Source organism: Trichomonas vaginalis, chromosome V (assembly GCF_026262505.1).
Source record: "Trichomonas vaginalis G3 chromosome V, whole genome shotgun sequence".
In the NCBI taxonomy this organism is placed as follows: Eukaryota; Parabasalia; order Trichomonadida; family Trichomonadidae; genus Trichomonas; species Trichomonas vaginalis.
This window is the reverse complement of record NC_067207.1, coordinates 3,531,026-3,548,013: the sequence shown is the minus strand read 5'-3', so window position 1 is coordinate 3,548,013 and position 16,988 is coordinate 3,531,026. Positions and strand designations below refer to the sequence as shown.

General features: G+C 33.7%; 4 protein-coding genes and 4 pseudogenes across 8 annotated transcripts, besides 4 other annotated features; 3 read left to right on the top strand and 5 right to left on the bottom strand.

The window, feature by feature from the left end:
* Positions 1 to 15,694: part of a mobile genetic element that runs on past the window's edge.
* Positions 3,509 to 4,270, bottom strand: TVAGG3_0272680 (annotated as a pseudogene). Its single transcript has one exon. A coding segment is annotated over exon 1 (762 nt).
* TVAGG3_0272670 lies at positions 5,304 to 6,024 on the bottom strand (annotated as a pseudogene). Its single transcript has one exon. A coding segment is annotated over exon 1 (721 nt).
* Positions 7,919 to 9,106, bottom strand: TVAGG3_0272660 (annotated as a pseudogene). The gene has a single exon. A coding segment is annotated over exon 1 (1,188 nt).
* Positions 10,544 to 11,320, top strand: TVAGG3_0272650 (uncharacterized protein; the record flags this gene model as incomplete). Its single annotated transcript, XM_051228642.1, has 1 exon — positions 10,544 to 11,320. One exon carries the CDS (start codon positions 10,544 to 10,546, stop codon positions 11,318 to 11,320), a length of 777 nt encoding a protein of 258 aa, XP_051098372.1.
* TVAGG3_0272640 (uncharacterized protein) lies at positions 11,908 to 12,197 on the bottom strand (the record flags this gene model as incomplete). The annotated part of the gene is made up of 1 exon (XM_051228641.1): positions 11,908 to 12,197. A coding segment is annotated over one exon (290 nt), but the record flags the coding sequence as incomplete, so codon positions are not given.
* TVAGG3_0272630 (protein of unknown function, DUF4106 family) lies at positions 12,621 to 13,244 on the bottom strand (the record flags this gene model as incomplete). The annotated part of the gene is made up of 1 exon (XM_051228640.1): positions 12,621 to 13,244. One exon carries the CDS (start codon positions 13,242 to 13,244, stop codon positions 12,621 to 12,623), a length of 624 nt encoding a protein of 207 aa, XP_051098370.1.
* Positions 13,526 to 14,403, top strand: TVAGG3_0272620 (annotated as a pseudogene). The gene has a single exon. A coding segment is annotated over exon 1 (878 nt).
* Positions 14,928 to 15,158, top strand: TVAGG3_0272610 (protein of unknown function, DUF4107 family; the record flags this gene model as incomplete). The annotated part of the gene is made up of 1 exon (XM_001580962.2): positions 14,928 to 15,158. The coding sequence occupies one exon, from the start codon at positions 14,928 to 14,930 to the stop codon at positions 15,156 to 15,158; it is 231 nt and encodes a 76-aa protein (XP_001581012.2).
* Positions 15,159 to 15,694: a terminal%2Cinverted (terminal inverted repeat of Maverick transposon ID:TVAGG3_0272600).
* Positions 15,695 to 16,029: 335 nt separating this feature from the next.
* Positions 16,030 to 16,289: a mobile genetic element.
* Positions 16,290 to 16,619: 330 nt separating this feature from the next.
* Positions 16,620 to 16,693: a mobile genetic element.
* Positions 16,694 to 16,988: the final 295 nt, after the last annotated feature.

The window sequence follows — 16,988 nt, the reverse complement described above, 5'->3', positions numbered from 1 at the left end:
AATAAATGTCTCATGAGATACTCTGTGCTTAACATTTCTTTCTTCATAACCTTTGGAATACCTTCTAAAGTATAAAGTCTTGCTATAGCTGATGGATATAATGAAACAGTCGAAGTCAGCAATGAGTTTCTTTTCGCTCTCTTTGTTTAATGTTATCTGACAGCATACATCTTCCACCTGAATACAGCGTGAAATAAATTCTCTTGGTTTATTTGAGAGGTCATATAAATTTCCATTCGGGAAGTACACTCTGTTCTCAAACAATTTGTTAGCAATAGAACAAATACTAACGTAGTCATAAACGTTTAAATCAAATTCTTTCAATATGTCATTGCGGAACTTAACAAAACCTTCTCTTAAAATCTTACATCTTGTTTGCATAAAATGTGCTATACTTTTCTAATTCGAAGTGGTTCTCATCTATTCTGCACCTTTGATGGAATCTATGTTTTTCATGAATGTATCTGCATCCCGGATAAACTTACATGCTTCAGAAATGAAACAACCAGTTCTGTTGTCATTTGGCTAAACAAAACAACTGCTGTAGTAGTTGTATGGAAATTACTTCTTTCGGTCCTGTTTGTAAGTTAAACATACAGGAAATAGTTTAGCTTCTTATTTATAACACGAAGAGTTTTTATAATAATGCCCTTCCTTTATATAAGCCAGTTATTTGCATTGTTCGTGAACCTTTAATGATGGGAGTCCTTTCACTTCTGTCATGTGTCTTAAGATGAGTTTATTCATAACTGAGGTTATGGAAATATATTAAACTCTTGTCAGGAAGTCGTTCCAAAAATTCTGTTGCACAGTTCTGACCCCAAATGCTTTCACTCATGAACCATCTTCACTGTACATAACAAATGTTAAAGCTTTATGAACTCCATCAGTTGCTACACTCAAAATCAGCAAAGAAAACGTGCTTAGGAATGAACTTGTCACTTATTTTTATTTACTTCTTGACTCGGCTTTCTCCTTTCATTGTACACAATACCTTGGAGCATATGTCAAATCTTTAAATGGTTGCAAGGTTCTGTTTATATAAGTCAGTCGTATATGTGAAAAGTTCTCCATAAGAAATAGGTTCAAATATTTGCACTCCCACAATGTTTTCATAACATCCATAACGGTGTTTCTATCATAACAACTACATATTTATCTTTCTCTCTTTGTATAAATCTTCATTTGTTTATCAATGTTCATTCCACACACTCCTTCAGATTTCTATATAGTGCGAATGAAATATGTTGTCATTGGTAATTCTCATTTAGCATGTAGTGGTCTTCAACAAGAAGTAAGTCAATAGTTCGAACAGTTTCACATTCTTTTGGTATGTATCTCTTTATTTCATTATGTCTTGAGTCATTGAAATAACCAATGTAACATTAAATGCTATACCTGTTGCGTCAGAAATTTCTTTACTTTACTTTGAGGAAAGTCTCTAACACGAATGACTTCTCTCATGTGTCAATAGTTTCTTCATTTATTCCCAGCCTGAATGCAAGCATAAACGAAACAATTGTCTTCTGTCATAAGTGCTGCAGTCTTTTGTTCAATTCATTGAAGATTTGTAGCGTTCAAGATTTATAGGTAATTGCAAAGATACTTCCAGAACTGACCGCTTCTCTTCTTATAAAACTTTCTTTTCACCATTATCTTTCCAAAAGCTTTCTATAAGTGCTGGGTTTCCTGTTTGCTTAAGAGCTTCCAAATGGCTTTCTGGTTCATTTGTCAGCGTGCTTTCATCTCTATATGGTCTCTTTTTGGTTGCCTTTCTTTACACTGACATCGTTAAGCCTTCATATTCTGTTAAATCATACATCTTTATTTTCGGTAAGATTCTTTATGTTTATCAAGAAGAAGTCATAGTGCATTTCAAAATACCTGCAGCATTTGCTTCTATTCTGATATTAAGTTCTCCTTCAAGAGCTGATGTAGTAATGTTCCAAATATTATTGAGGTTTAACGTAGAACATTCATACTTTCCACCAAGTTTATAACATACCATCCATCTCTGTTGTGAGTTTATTTTAATTTTCTCTAAGAGTCTCATGAAAACCTTACCGAAATGTTTGTGTAAGTAGTCTCTGTTTGGTTCATCTAAAGCTTCGATGTTAAAGTCAATGAGTCTATTGCCTGACTTCACATTTCTCTTCCTATCTCTTTCACCTTTCTTTAACCATCCTCTCACCTTCTTTGTTTGTCGTCAATGGAACGAATGACATCGTTAGCTTTGCGAACTTGTTCTATAGCGCTCTTAAACATCTCTCTTCTCTGTTGTTTCAGGTGTGTCGTCTCTTCTTCTTGTTCAACCAACGTTTGCATTTGTTATGTCAAACATTTCTTCTCTTACTTCATGAGGTACTGAACGTCTATGATATAAGTCAATAGCAACGTCATTTTAAAGGAAATGCTCTTGCATGGACTTTGTCCTCGCCGCGTTGCAGCTTTATGAACTCATGAATTCTATCATAACTTATTGCACCATTATAGTCCTTAATGAAGTCAGCGAGTGCTTTTTTGTTGTTGCGTAATGCTTTGCAACATCTATATTAGCTTCTGTAAGAAGTTGTTTTATTTCGAGTGTTCTAACTTAGACAACTTCCGATACATCTTTAGTAGAAATAAAAAATATATTTTTGAAAAAATTAGATTAGATTTTTTAAAGTTATTTTTCAAAATAATTTAATATTTTTATTTTAATGAAACACATGCAAGATTGCAAGTTCTTTTCATACAATGCTCTCGCTACTGCCATCAAGAATGAGTTCAATAATGCTTCAAATGTTAATGTTATCTTTAACAAGAAGTTTGTGAAAGAATCTAAGTTTGGTCAGTATGTCAGACCATTAGCTATCGTCATTGACCGCAAACGTTATACTTCACAAGAGTTAGCAGTAGTTTTGAAACAAAAGAGTTTCTTCGTGAATTCAAAGATACTCATTATACTGTTATAAAGAACTCTAATATTGCTTCTTCAGTATTGCTTAAATCTTCCGAACAGAAAGAAATAAAGAAGGGTGAAACAAATGTGTGAAATATTATCCTTCATCTCTGAAGACAATAACGAACAAAGATGTTATACAGAAATTCTTACCAAAGGTTGAAGAAGCTTCTATTGACATTGACGAAGGAAGTGAAATGGTTGAAGAAATAGACCCTGAAGCTATTTAAGCAAAATATATTTTTGGTTAGTCTTCATATCGATATTTTACAACAATTCCCCAATGTATAAACTTTTCATAAGCTTTATATACCTTCAGAAATTTTGCATAATCTTTAGAAGCATTTAGATATTGTTTAAATGCTTGTTATGTCTTCAGAAATTTTGCATAATCTTTTACATGTTGTTCGTTCTCTTCTTCTGTCATGAGTTTCCGAATATTCTAAATTCATGTTCTTTCATATGAGATTAAAAATTTTATAAAAAAATAAAATTAGCTTAGATTTTTTTATTCTTCCTCTTTGAAGTTATCGAAATATTCTGTTATTTTTTCCTTCAGTAATGTTAAGTCTTCTTTGAATGTAAGTATTGTGCAACCTTTGATGTCATAGTGTTTTGAGGAAGAGTATTTTTGACAATTTCCTTTTATGTTCATCGTGTCATTGAAATCGGTAAGTTTTCACGATAGAACCAGTTTCTGTCAGATTTGTAAATCTTATCTAAGTCGTAAAGCTCTTGTTTGTTCTTTCTGACTAAATGCAAATAACCAATCTTTATCTTCTCATTTTCATCTCTTCAGTGTAAATCATATACTTATAACTCTTTTCCTTTCCTTTTGTACCGAACGCGGTATTCTTTTCTGTATGCTTTTGTCTTTTGCTTCAATGACTTCATCTTTTGCTTGAAGTTTCTTTTCCATCTCTTCACGTTCTGCTTTATATAGTTCATCTAACATCATGAAAATATAACAAGCATTAACGAGGGTGAACCATATTGCTACAGCGTTTACTAAAAGTCTTTGAACATAATAACCTTTCAAACCAGGAGCCAAATTCTTGCGATTTTCATACGGAATCTCTTCTCTCGGTTTTCCGAGGGAAGCAATCATATGAGGAAATTCTTCTAAAAGTTCTTTTGTCTGTTGGTTTTCAAACCAATGATATGCTTGCTTTGTAGAACGAAGGCATTCATTATACTTTGCATTTGGTACATGTCATCTTTGACTGAACGAATGAGACGTAACTGTTTGTTATACTGTATGTACTCGTATTCTTCATTTATAGCTTCATGGACTATAACTGTTGTTGTGTTCTCTGATGTTGTCATTACTGTCTTACATTACAAAATAAAAAAAATAAATAAAAATAAAACTAACTTTATTTTCTGACTTCACAAAAGACCAAAAATAAACGCTTTACATGTATTTTTCAGCAACTTCGTCAAATAATTTTATAGCTTTATCTATCTCATCTACTTCAAACGTTTCTTTACTTTCGTGGGAGCACCATACATTTTCTCCAAAACTTCAAGCAGTTTTGTTTCAGCAGCTCTCATATCATTAACAAACACAACCTTGACTCTATTGACTGTACTGTCATATCTTTGAGTTATAATTATATGTCCTTCCTATCTTATATCTTTTTGTGTTGAAGTCCTTCGGTTCTGAACGATGTAAAGTAAGCCTTCACTGCAACGTTCCGTATCGAATGAACCATATGTTATGAAGTTATATCCAACAACTGGGTCTAACCATAAACAAACTATTGGTATAAGACTTTTGTCTATAAGATATGCTCTTGTTCCATGAAATGCTACTGATATCATAAGCTCAGGATTTCTTGTCAAAATTTTCTGAGTTGAAGCATTTCTAACCCAGTCGTTTGTTTTCTTTCCAGATGGATATAATGTCTGACAAAGAATATTTGTTGTATTTTCTTGAGTATCTTACGTTTAAATCACCTATTCTAACCACTTTGGTGTCATTGTTCTATCTTTCTAACTGTTTCAAACTCAATGTTTGTCATTACTGTTTTACATACAAAATAACTAATGAAATTCATTATTTTTGTGCTGATTCAATAAAAATAATGTTGAGGTGAAGAGGTGAGATCTCACCGTTTTTCACCTGTTTTTTCACCTAATTTTTCACAAGCGTTTTTCATGAATTGTACGATGTATATTGAAATCCTAAACAATTTCGTAGCTTTATTTCTTCTTTTAGTACATCAAAAGTTTTAACAATGCCGAAGGTTTCTTTATATTTCTTCTTGACGTCAGACAGAAGGAAATCTTCTGCTGTTGGATAGTTTTTATTAAGAAATGTCAACATATCCATTTTATCTTCTGCTGGGTTTCTGCTTCTTTCTTTAAGTCTGCATAGTCGTTTCGCATTCTTTCTATCTCTTTGACTGAGTAGTTATATTTTCTTATTGCTGCTTTACATTTTGAACATTGCGGCATCGTTTTGCGTTATACATTGAAACATTACCAGCTAAAATAACTAAAGCGTCAATTGCTCTCTTCATCTCAAACATAGCGGGTCTTATCTGTTCATTCCATACCTTACCTCTTCTATCTTTATCTCTTATCTGCCATACACATTTTGCAACTAATGAAACAAAGTTATCGTATGTCTTAAATTCTTCGGATTTAAAGGTCAGAAATATTTTTATAAACCATGTCGCAATCTTTGTCCATAACTTTATGGTTGCAATGAAAACCAAGGAATTCATAATTTACTTTACGTATGAATTTCTTAATTTCTACTGAGTCAGTTGCTTTGACTTCAATTTCGTCGAATTCAGGAATAGTTAGTTTTTGCTGCTGAATTTCAGGTAGTTTAGGCAATGGTCGATTAGGTCCTCCATTTCATAAAGATACTGTTCATTTGTTTCATCTTTCGCACTACAGTCTAAATTACTTGTTAAAAGTTCTTGCTTTATCTTCTGGATTTCTGTTTCAAAAGTATATGAAGAAGGAATAAAGCTTTTCATCTCTACCAACATTGACGTAGGATTCATGACTAGCGAGTTTGGTGCTGTAGTTGTTTGAATTGTTGTTGTGCCGATTGTTGAAATCATATCTTTATACAAAATAAAAATAAATAAAAATAAAACTAACTTTATTTTTTCTATCTTAAGAGAATTCATGAAAATTCACGAGGTGAAAAAACAGTGAAAAAAAGGTGAGATCTTACCTCTTCACCTAAATTATATTTTTTGTCATGGACGTCGTCCTCGCCGCTTTGCGTTTTTATGTTAAAATAATGGTACCATTAATGATATCATACTGTTCTCATTCATGTCTGATTTACATCTAATGAAAAAGTTTAAGAGAATTTTCTTATTCTTTCTGGCTTATTTTTGTCTTTCCAGTACTCCCGCCTCTAATTGGTCTCCAGATGTGTTGGCTTTGACTCTCTCAAGTTCTTAGATGTATAACATCTTCAACGCCTCCTTCATATCTTACTTTATAAGTGTCATCGTTTATGTTATAGCAAGTATTTCAATAACCACTCCTCGCTTTGCTTCGTCAATGGTTTCAGCAAGTTTTCCATTACTACTTTCGACTAATTTGTGACGAGGGTAAAACGCAAGAAGTCGTCAGCAGCTTTTATAGATATCCATTACCTTGCGTAGAGTCTACGATATAATAGTTTCTACTTAACCTTACGTTTCTTTGTCAACGGCTTGTTGTCAAGAACTACACGAACTTTTGTACCAGGAATGAGGGTAAATTGTGTTGAATTTCTGATATTTTGTGTTTGGCTTCGTTTCTTTTGTATATACTTTTCTTCTTGTTGTTGTGTCATTGAATTTGGTGTATGCCCTGTTGTAGAATGTGTTGAGGAATTATATACTTCGAGAAAATGTTTCATTGTTTCTTCGGTAAAGTCTCGCTCTTGGTTTAAATCTCTGAGCGTTCTTATGAAGCGTTTATGATGCTGAGTATTTATGGTTATGGTCTTCAGTAGTGTAGTGAGTATGTTTATGCTTAATGAGAAAATCTGTGATTTCATTGCTGAGGTATGCACTGTCTTGGTCTGATGTTAAAGTACTTGGGCTATGTTCTGCTACAAACTTTTGTAAAACTCTTAACACTTCACGAGTTCCTTTATTTTTCATTGGATATGCATATGCTTTACGAGTGTTAACATTAATGAAGATGAGGAATGGTTTATGTCTCCTTTTCTGCTTTGAATGAGAGTGTCAAATTGGTATGCGTCAGGAGTATTGGAGTAAATTGGTAAAAAGTAGTCGTAAGGGTTTATTTTTGTTTGATGTACAACATTTTTGTCAAAGAACCTTTTCACTTCAGCTCTGTAGTAAATCCCCAACTCTTTGCAGCTTCATGAACTTCTTAAATGACCTCCATGGATTTGTTCGAATACTTCTTTCAAGCTCATTTTATGTAAAGTTAAAAGATTTATTCTAGGCTCAAGCGCGTTCATTGAACGCGGTACCATGCGAATATAGTCCAAATGGTGGCATATAATCTTCACCCGAGCCTGTTGGATTTGTTGTGAAAGTGTGTGAATGATTTCCTGTGGTTCCACAGAAAATACCTGCGCTTGAATCTACTGGTCACTTGAAATATCATATCTATGCATTCCCTGTCTATCCGAACCTGCTGCAAGATTTGTATAACCTCTTTTTGTTATTGAATGTGAATGATTACCTGTTGTGTTTGTAGTTCCTGTATGAGTGTGCGGTGGAAGGTTTGCTTCTTTAATTTTCTTCGAACCTCCTGTTTGCTTTGAATATCTAGCACAGTATAAGAATTTGTCTACAATCTGTTCCCACGTACCAAAACCTAAAACTGTTTCTGGATTGTTGAGTTCATTGACGTATAAATAGAGCCTATAGGATATAATGTTTGAAGTATTTCAGTCTTTAATGTTTGAAGCTCTGTTTTGTCTGCTTTCTTATCTAACATTGCTGGTAGTTCATATGCTTTCAAAGTTTCTGGCATGACCTTCGATATTCCTGCAACTGTTATCTAAATTGTTAAGAGTATCTTTTACGCTTGTACTTGGATTCTCTAAAGGTGCACTTGAACCAAATCATAGTTCAATATTATGTCGTCTGCTCTAACAGTAGTGAAGGATTTATGTGTATGTTCTTTACTGCTTTTTTATCTAACATTGCTGGTAGTTCATGTGTTTCAAAGTTTCTGACATGACCTTCAATGTTCATACATTTACTATTTAAGGAGTTTAGTGTATCTTTTACGCTTGTACTTGGATTCTCTAAAGGTGCACTTGAACCCAAATCATAGTTCAATATTATGTCGTCTGCTCTAACAGTAGTGAAGGATTTATGTGTATGTTCTTTATCTGCTTTTTTATCTAACATTGCTGGTAGTTCATGTGTTTCAAAGTTTCTGACATGACCTTCAATGTTCATACATTTACTATTAAGGAGTTTAGTGTATCTTTTACGCTTGTACTTGGATTCTCTAAAGGTGCACTTGAACCAAGGGTATAGTTCAATATTATGTCGTCTGCTCTAACAGTAGTGAAGGATTTATGTGTATGGTTCTTGTCGGCTTTACTGTCTAATGTAGCTTGAAGTTCATTTATATCGGAGATATTGTGTTTATGAGATTTCAAAACTTTGTTCGTTGCGTCAAGTTCATCTTTGTCAGCTTTACTTTTAATAGCATCTTCAAAAGTTATTTTTGCCTTAACTCTCAATGTAAATCTTGGTTCAACTAATACACCGTTAACAAAGAAGTATGAAGCATAAATTTCATTGTTATAACCAAATGCTTCTAGCGCTTTACCCGTGTCATAATGTACAGTACAGCTTATGTCATAACCTTTAGCACGAATGAATTTATATCTTCTTTCATTAACATCTTCCGTCTTCACTTCTTCTTCAGTTCGTGTTAAATATCCATGGTAGTCCGTTATAATCTGTTCGTCTGAAGTTATATAATGAACGTGGTTTTTATCTGCTTTTTCGGCTAATTTCTCATTCATCTCATTCACTTCTAATTCAACTCTTCCGCCAGAACTCTTATTATCATTAATCTTTTTCATTAATTCGGTAATTACGTCATAAAGACTATATTCTGTTTTCGGTTTTGTAAATAATGAGTCAAAATTTCTTTTCATCATTACATCGCTGACATTAATGATATCACCAATTCCTTTTTCATTTATTCTCTTCATTAATTCTGCAATAATGACGAATATATAATCTGTTAATTTATTCTCTTCATCGAGGGTTATAGAATGTTTTGAAATTGAATCATTAACTCCTCTAAATAAATCAATAACTTCAGGATACACGTTTTTAATGTCTCGAATAACCCGACCAGTATCCTGTTGTTCATGTTCTTCGTTCCCGTCGTTACGTGGTTTTATATCTCTAACCATCATCAACGCAGCCATAACCGGAGGGTTTGTTGCTATCTGTTCGAAAATCCGTCCGTTATGTACGGTATATCTAAATAATTTCTTTGTGTTTGTTAAAACATTTGAAACAAGTCTTTTAAAACCATCTACAAAATTTCCTGTTTCACCTAATGTTCTTGCAGCATTTACAAGCTCACCCATTCCCGCTTTTGACCCCAAAAACGTCCATATTGCATTTATTTCACTCTGTATAGTTGTCCATTCAGCGAAACTAACACCCGCATTCGCTAAGCTGAAAATGAAATTCAGTGGATCGAACTTAATTCCACCTTCTTTTTCAATTTCAACGAACTCACTAACATGAGATTTTAAGTATTCTTTCGTTAAAATTGTTTTCCCCGATGTTATGTCATTAACGAAACTATCACCGTCAAAAGTTAACGAATTCAATTTCGTCGTTGATGCTTTTATTTCATACACCGCTTTATCGATAGTTTTTGGCTCACCTTCTTTAGAAGCATATGAAACATTAATGAATGAATTATATGTATTCGTGAATGAATTAAAATCAATGATTTTCATTAATGACGCCTTTAATGATTCATTTACTGTCGAATCCCTTAAAGTAATTAATGAACTGTCATTTATGAAAGGTACACTGCAAACCGTCGAGTTTGGATCAAATGCTGTAGTTGGTGCAGGAATATTAATGATATAAGTCATTAAATCATTAAGTGACGTAAATAATGTTGTCGTTTTTGATTTAATTTCTTTAGCATCTGTTATATATGGTAATTTTATTTCTGTAGTTTCTGAATTAAAGATATTCGCTAAAATGTTTTGTAAACTGTTTTGAACAGCTGTGTAAACCGTTGAATCCGGAACTCTTACGATTTCACCGTCCTTAATAAAAGGCATTGCACATGGTGTAGTGCTTGGGTCAAATCTTTTTGGGTTATGATTCAACATATATTCTAATGCTTCATAAACAGACCTATATACGGTTGTATTATCTTTTTCAATAATTTCACCGTCCTTTATAAACGGCATAGTACATGGAGTTAAAATAGGGTCAAACTTTTCATAGTCCTTCCATGTTATGTATTTCTCAGTATTTCCATCAGTGATAACAATATATTTGTCAGTAAGTGTGAGAGAGTATTGACCAAAATATAAACGTTTAGCTCTGTCAGCTTCATACGCATATGCAGCTATACTCATATTTTAATGAGAATAAAATGTTGTTCTATTTGCAAAGTACAGACCCAAACGAATACGGGACAGTAAAGCTACAAACAAACTTAGGTCTACAGAATGAGGCGCTTGCATTCAGAATGGTTGACTTCAATACTATCGCTTCATTCGTTATAACAGATGAAACAGATTTCATGGAGATTGAAATAGATGGAAAGAAGCACGAAATAAGATTTCACAATAATGTAGAATATAAGATGGAAACATTAGCTGGAGTGTTAAATGCTCTCATAAATACTACAATAAACAAGGATAACGAAGAAAACTTAATGAATGTTAAACTTATTGCAGGAGTTTTGAAGTTCAGTTATGCGAAGGAGTTTAAGATAACACGAATGAGTCATAGAGTACAACTTCTTTTGGGTGCATACCATATGACATTTCCTTTGAAAAGTGTTGACAAAACGATTGAGATGAAATCTGTTCCATACGTATGTTATGGTAATTGTTTGTACATTGAGTCTAAAATAGCTAATGTCACAGGCATTTCAGGAGTTAATAGTAAAGGTTCAGTAGAATATAAATCCTTCTGTTATGCAGTCAATTCAATGTTCATTCCAAACGTTCCTGTCATAGCAACTCATTTAGGTAAATGGGTTCGCATTAGTCCTCATAATTTGAAAGACATGCAATTCAGACTTGTTGACTTTCAAGGAGAGCCTGTAGAACTGAAGGCACCAGTGCGAATGACTGTTGAAGTTGACTTTTTAGAAAATATTAAATGCAACAGCTTACAAGAGAACTCAGAGCTAAAAATATAAAGTATGAATGTTATGTATTAGGTCATGAACTTTGGTTGTTGCTGTTTGATGAAACAAATGAATTAGTTATGTCAGTCAAGAGAACAGAAAAATATTGTGTTAGTGAAAACTGCACCAAGTCAATAAGATTAGGTTTGCATTATGAAGATGAGTTCGATACTGTTGAAGAAGTTTTGGATAGATATTACAAATTGCTAACTTGAAATTTTTTTGACTGACGGCGCAAAGCGCCAAGATGGGCTCAAAGAGCCCTCCTGACTGCTTTAATTTACTAAAACATATTTCAAACAAAGTTTATATTCTGTTGAAAGTTTTGTATATCATTCGAATATTTATACTTAAACTCAACTCCTGTAGTTCCTGGTGTTTCAATGATGCGGATGTTACCTATTTTCATGAATAGTGGAGTTTGACCACAGCATTCGATTTCAGGGTCGAGATAGTCAATGACACATTGTTTCCCTGTTATTCGTGAGATAACATTTTCAAGGTCCTCCTTTGTTAGAATTATTTGGTTCTTGCTTATAAGATTTGTCAAAAGCTTCTTATCGTCTTTGAGTAAAATTGTTTGGTATAACTGAAGAAGGTAATGGTCTACGTTATCTGAAGGATTTGTTTGAACATTTGTGTAAGGGTTGTCGTTGGCTTCTCTTGAAAGAATTTGGTCCAGTGGTGGATACTCTAACTTAACATCTGATGTAGCGTTAGCGTTTGAAGCTGAGTTTAAATTCACGGATTTCAGCTCTGGTTCTTTTTCTTTCAAACACTCTGAACTATAGTTCTTTATGACAATATTGTTTGTCGTTCGTGAGTCAACATTTGATGTTGGTTCAATTGGAACATTAACGGCACCAGCTAAGATGGATTTGCTTCTCATTTCATATAGAATAAAAACCTTTTATATGTATGAAATGAACAATATACTCGACAAGGGTTTGAATGTAAAGCTAACGAATGAAAATATTGTTGAATTCACTGAGACAGGTGCTGTGTATAAAGATGTAGAACTACTGAACAAAAGAGCTAAGGGAAGAAGCAGGAACATGAACAAAGGGTGGAAGCCTATAAAAATTTATGTCAATGATGGCTCAGGAGGTTCAAACATAAAGTATGCAGAAAGTTATAGAGTTTATGCTCTCAAAGGTGAAAAGCCTTCATTTAAGAACAGCTATTCTAACGCATATCCTCAAAAGCTAACGGATGGGGAAGTGGATGATATGAATGACAGCAAAAATATTAACAGAAATGGCGACAGAGATGCATGGAATTTGTTTACCATCAGTCAATTGAAGGTTAAACTTTAAAACAATGTTGGTCGTTCCCATGGAATATTTTTGACTTTAATGGTATTAGTCATGATATGAATCTCAAGGTATGAACGAGGAGAGATGAGAGACTTATATGCTTCCCAAATTTCTTCAAAAGGTAATGTTATACCTGACTGTTTCCAAATGAGTTCAATATCATAACGTGAGAAACCTTGAAAGATAACGAAGTCAGTTATGAGACGTTTTATGTTTAAAGCTAAAAACCTCCATGTTTGCATAAGTATTGCTACAGTTAAGTGGTAATGTCTGACTTTAGTAATGATGTTAGCTAATGGTGAGTCTGGTTTTGACACTAAACCTTTTCCGGCGAAGTCGTCGCAAACGAGCAGAGTGTTTGAAGGATATTTTTTGAAGGGGTATTTTGAAAGTTTTGACAGAATGTAGTTTGTAAGTCGTTTCATATCGTAAACTCCTGAGTATTGACGTAAGTGGTGTTTGTCAATAATTCTTTCCATCTCCTCAGAAGTCTTTTGCATTCCTGACTGTATAAATTCAACGATGGCATAATATTTCCTCTTACGTCGAATGTAACGTTGAAGAAATTCAATGAGTTCACTGTCTGGAACTTTAACGACAGAGGCTTGAACTTTTGACATAAATGTTTTCGCTGTTGAGTCCATAGAGTCTGAAGTTGCTGATATAATGATTTGGTCATAGTAAGAGTCGTTTCCTAAACGTTCTGTTATGAGTATATGACGAATGAGGTTAAATGTCTTACCTGAACCCATCTTTCCACAATAGAAATAAACCACCATTTGAACAGAACTCATAGTCCTTACTGAAAGGAAGAATGAGAGAAGAGTTAAGTTTGTCTGTAGTTTCATTCATGTCTTCATCTACGTCATGTATTAAATGCTTCATTTTATCTCCATTAAAAATGCAAGTCAGAAATATTCAGAACATAGCACCGAGTCTAACTGACAAGAGTATAAAGATATACTATGAACATGTTATGATGAAACCAACCAAAATTCAAGAAAGTCAGTATACTTATGAATATCCAAGACACTGGGTAGAGTATGTAGGAGGTGAGAAAGCTATTGAAATCAGACAGGTTCGAAGTATTCCAGCAGGAAGAACAATATTATTGAAGAACTTTAATGTTTTGAGATATAATGATGAAACAAAGAAGCAAGATAGTTTCCTGTTGCTGTGTATGTGAACTTAGATACAGGAGATGACATGAAAGTTTTTAATACAAAGCTTCAAACGGTAGTGAGAGAACAACTGACTGCGGAAGGACATCCATTACCTTCAGAAGTTACCATAGCATATAATTTTGAAACAAACTCAATAGATTTTAAAGTCATCTCTGCAAAGAAGTCAGGTTTTACATTTAATGAAGCAGATGTATATTCGAATGAAAACTTCAAAGCTATTGCATGGTTAGATAATGACGATTGCTTTAAGAAAATATTTAAATACAGTGACTCAACGATGTCAATAGATGACCTTCGTGGAATGTTACCATCGACGTTTACAGTAGAAGGTTCAGCAGGATTGCTTACAAGATTGTCAATTGGTGGTATTTGGTCTCGTGAGAACATTGTTATAAAATCCAGTATAAGTGAATTTGCTGAAGAATCTATATTATGTCTTTCAAACTATATGTATTCGCCACCGAAGCATTATAGTATAACAAACTTTGTCAGTAAGTTTAACATAAGACTTGTCGAACCTTCTTCAATGAAAGATGTTGTGCTACCTAAAGATGGAAAGGATGGACTCATTATTGAGATGATTTTAATTGCATATTAAATGAGCTTGTTCTTGAAGGTCATTCATGATGAAATAACTGTTGTAGAAGATGTTAGCAATTGTTCAGACATTTTGAAGCGTATAGATGATATAAGAAAGAAGTTAGATAGACCGCAAAGCGGTGAGGGCGAAGCCCGTGAGAACGCTTATGTTTCATTGACTTTCTCCAGTAACGAGAACTTTTATGAGATAATATTGAAGAGAGATGATTTTAATATGGTGTAAATGGTAGCTTGGGCAGCTTTAGGCGCAATGGGAACAAAAGCATTAGCATTTGGAGCAAAAGCACTTGGAGCTTATGACGCAGTAAATAAAATGAGTGGAGGAAGGGTTTCAAAGACATTAGATGCAAATAAAGGAAAGATTGGAGGCTGGGTTGCAAAGAAGTTAAGATTAAATAAAATAGGGCTCATAAATAAAGCATCCAATTTGGTTGCGACTGAGTCAGAAAATGCTTTAGGAAAGGACGATGAGTTTGCAAAACAGCAAAAGACTTTAATGACCAGATGAAAGGTGAAACAATGCATTTAAATAGATTCGATGGAACTAAAGAAAATGTTTCTTCTCCACCAGTAGTTCTTCCGTATGGTCCCTATGGAATGTATGGAAACCCTTACGAAAGACCATTTGACCCATTGACTGGTGGAAGTAACTGGTATCATTACGGACGAAGAAGAAAGACAGTCAAGTTGGAGACAGACGTGAAGAAAGCAACTAAAAAGAAACCAAGGAAGAGAGTTATAAAGCAATGAATTCAACAGGGTGAAAAAACAGGTGAAAAAAGAGGTGAGATCTCACCACTTCACCTAAATTTATTTTTGTGCTATGTTTTCATACGTGTGAGGGTGGTGATATCATTAATTTTTAAGTTTATTTTTTATTTTACTGAAAATTTTTATTTGGATGTAAATGACAGAACAAAAGCAACTCATTCGAATTCCACAGTATAACAAACATACATTTAAACATTTATTCTTCCTTCCTGAGCATAACATGTTCTTTCAAATACATCCGAGACCAGTTGACTTTTCATTGACTGTGTATAAAGATAGAAATAGTTATATCATTAAACCATACGATGACGAAGGTAAGTTATGTAAATTGTACGTTAAGAAGTTAGAGAAAGTTTATGGCTTCAAGTATGACTACAATAGGGTTAACACTGATGATGAAGATATTGAGGAAAATTTATGAGAACATTAGTGAAGTCGTTAGTGAGAACGATAGTGAGAACGTTTATTTTTTACATTAGTGAGTTCGTTAGTGAAGTGGTTGGCGGGTTTGTAAAGTGTCAAATTCACAAGTATTGGGTAAGGTGGAACGCAGTGCCGCCGTACACATGACTTGTATACTAACTTTCTCACAGTCAACATACGAGGGTCCTGGCTGAAACGTTCTCAAAAAGCCTGAGATGGTAACTCTCTGATCACTCATAGCTGGGCAGGTAGTCATTGCTGACAATACCTGTCTTTATGCATGCACGCTTTCATGTATATGGGTTTACACTATCAATTCGCAAAGTTGTTCCGAATTCTTCCAAAATGGAAGGACCCGAAACAACTTTGCTTGTTAACGATACAGACGCATTACTTTGCATTGATACTGTGCTGAGTTGTGTAGAAAGTTTGATTAGAGTTGTTTTGTTCTGGTATCTCTCATCTTCTGATGAGAGAAATCAAAGCAACACAACTCTAATGAGTTTGTTTTCACTCATTTGTATGTAGGTTTTTAGTTCGATTGGAGCTGCTTCATAATGAGATCTCTCATCAATTGATGAGGGAGATCATAACAAAGCAGCTCTAATGTATATGCTCGTATTAACCGTGTTGTAATGCGTTGTAACGTCAGCTTGTAGTTCGTTTGGGGCCACTTCACATTGAGATGAGAAGAAATGATTAAAGGACTCTGAAAGGCTTTGGCCGTTGATGTTGTAATCGCATTACTTGGAACTAGCTGGATGCTAAGCTGTGTAGAATGTTCGATTAGAGCTGTTTTGATATGATTTTTCTCATCATAAGATTGGAGGAATCATAGCAAAACAACTCTAATGGGTTTACCATCATCTACTTGTATGTAGATGTTTGGGAAATTGTCTTGTTAATCGATTTTCGAGATGATTTTCAAATGCTATAATCAAATGACAAACAAGTCTAAGATTTCTCGACAATACATCAAATCATGATGTTTGTAAGTGCGATGAGATTAGAGTTTTTGAAGGAATGACAAGAGAAGTAGGGAAGCTCGGCATTCGCCGAGCAAATTAAAAATTAACGTATGGATTAAATTTTAAGAGGAATTCAATTTTAATTACGGGTTGTTCAAATATTGATTAATATAAATTTATTAATAAGAATAAACAATTTTTTTTGAATTTATTCAATTTATAGCTTTACATATAGTTTCAAAATTGTACAACTATGATTATTTCAACAAAAAATATCTTACTTTTTCACTTCACTTTCACACCCACTTTTTCCGTAATTCAAATTTCAACATTATGTATTTTAATTCCTTATAGTATTTTTAACATAATTAAGCAAATAATAATTGGAAGTTCTGAACTCACTTTTTCCGTAATTCAA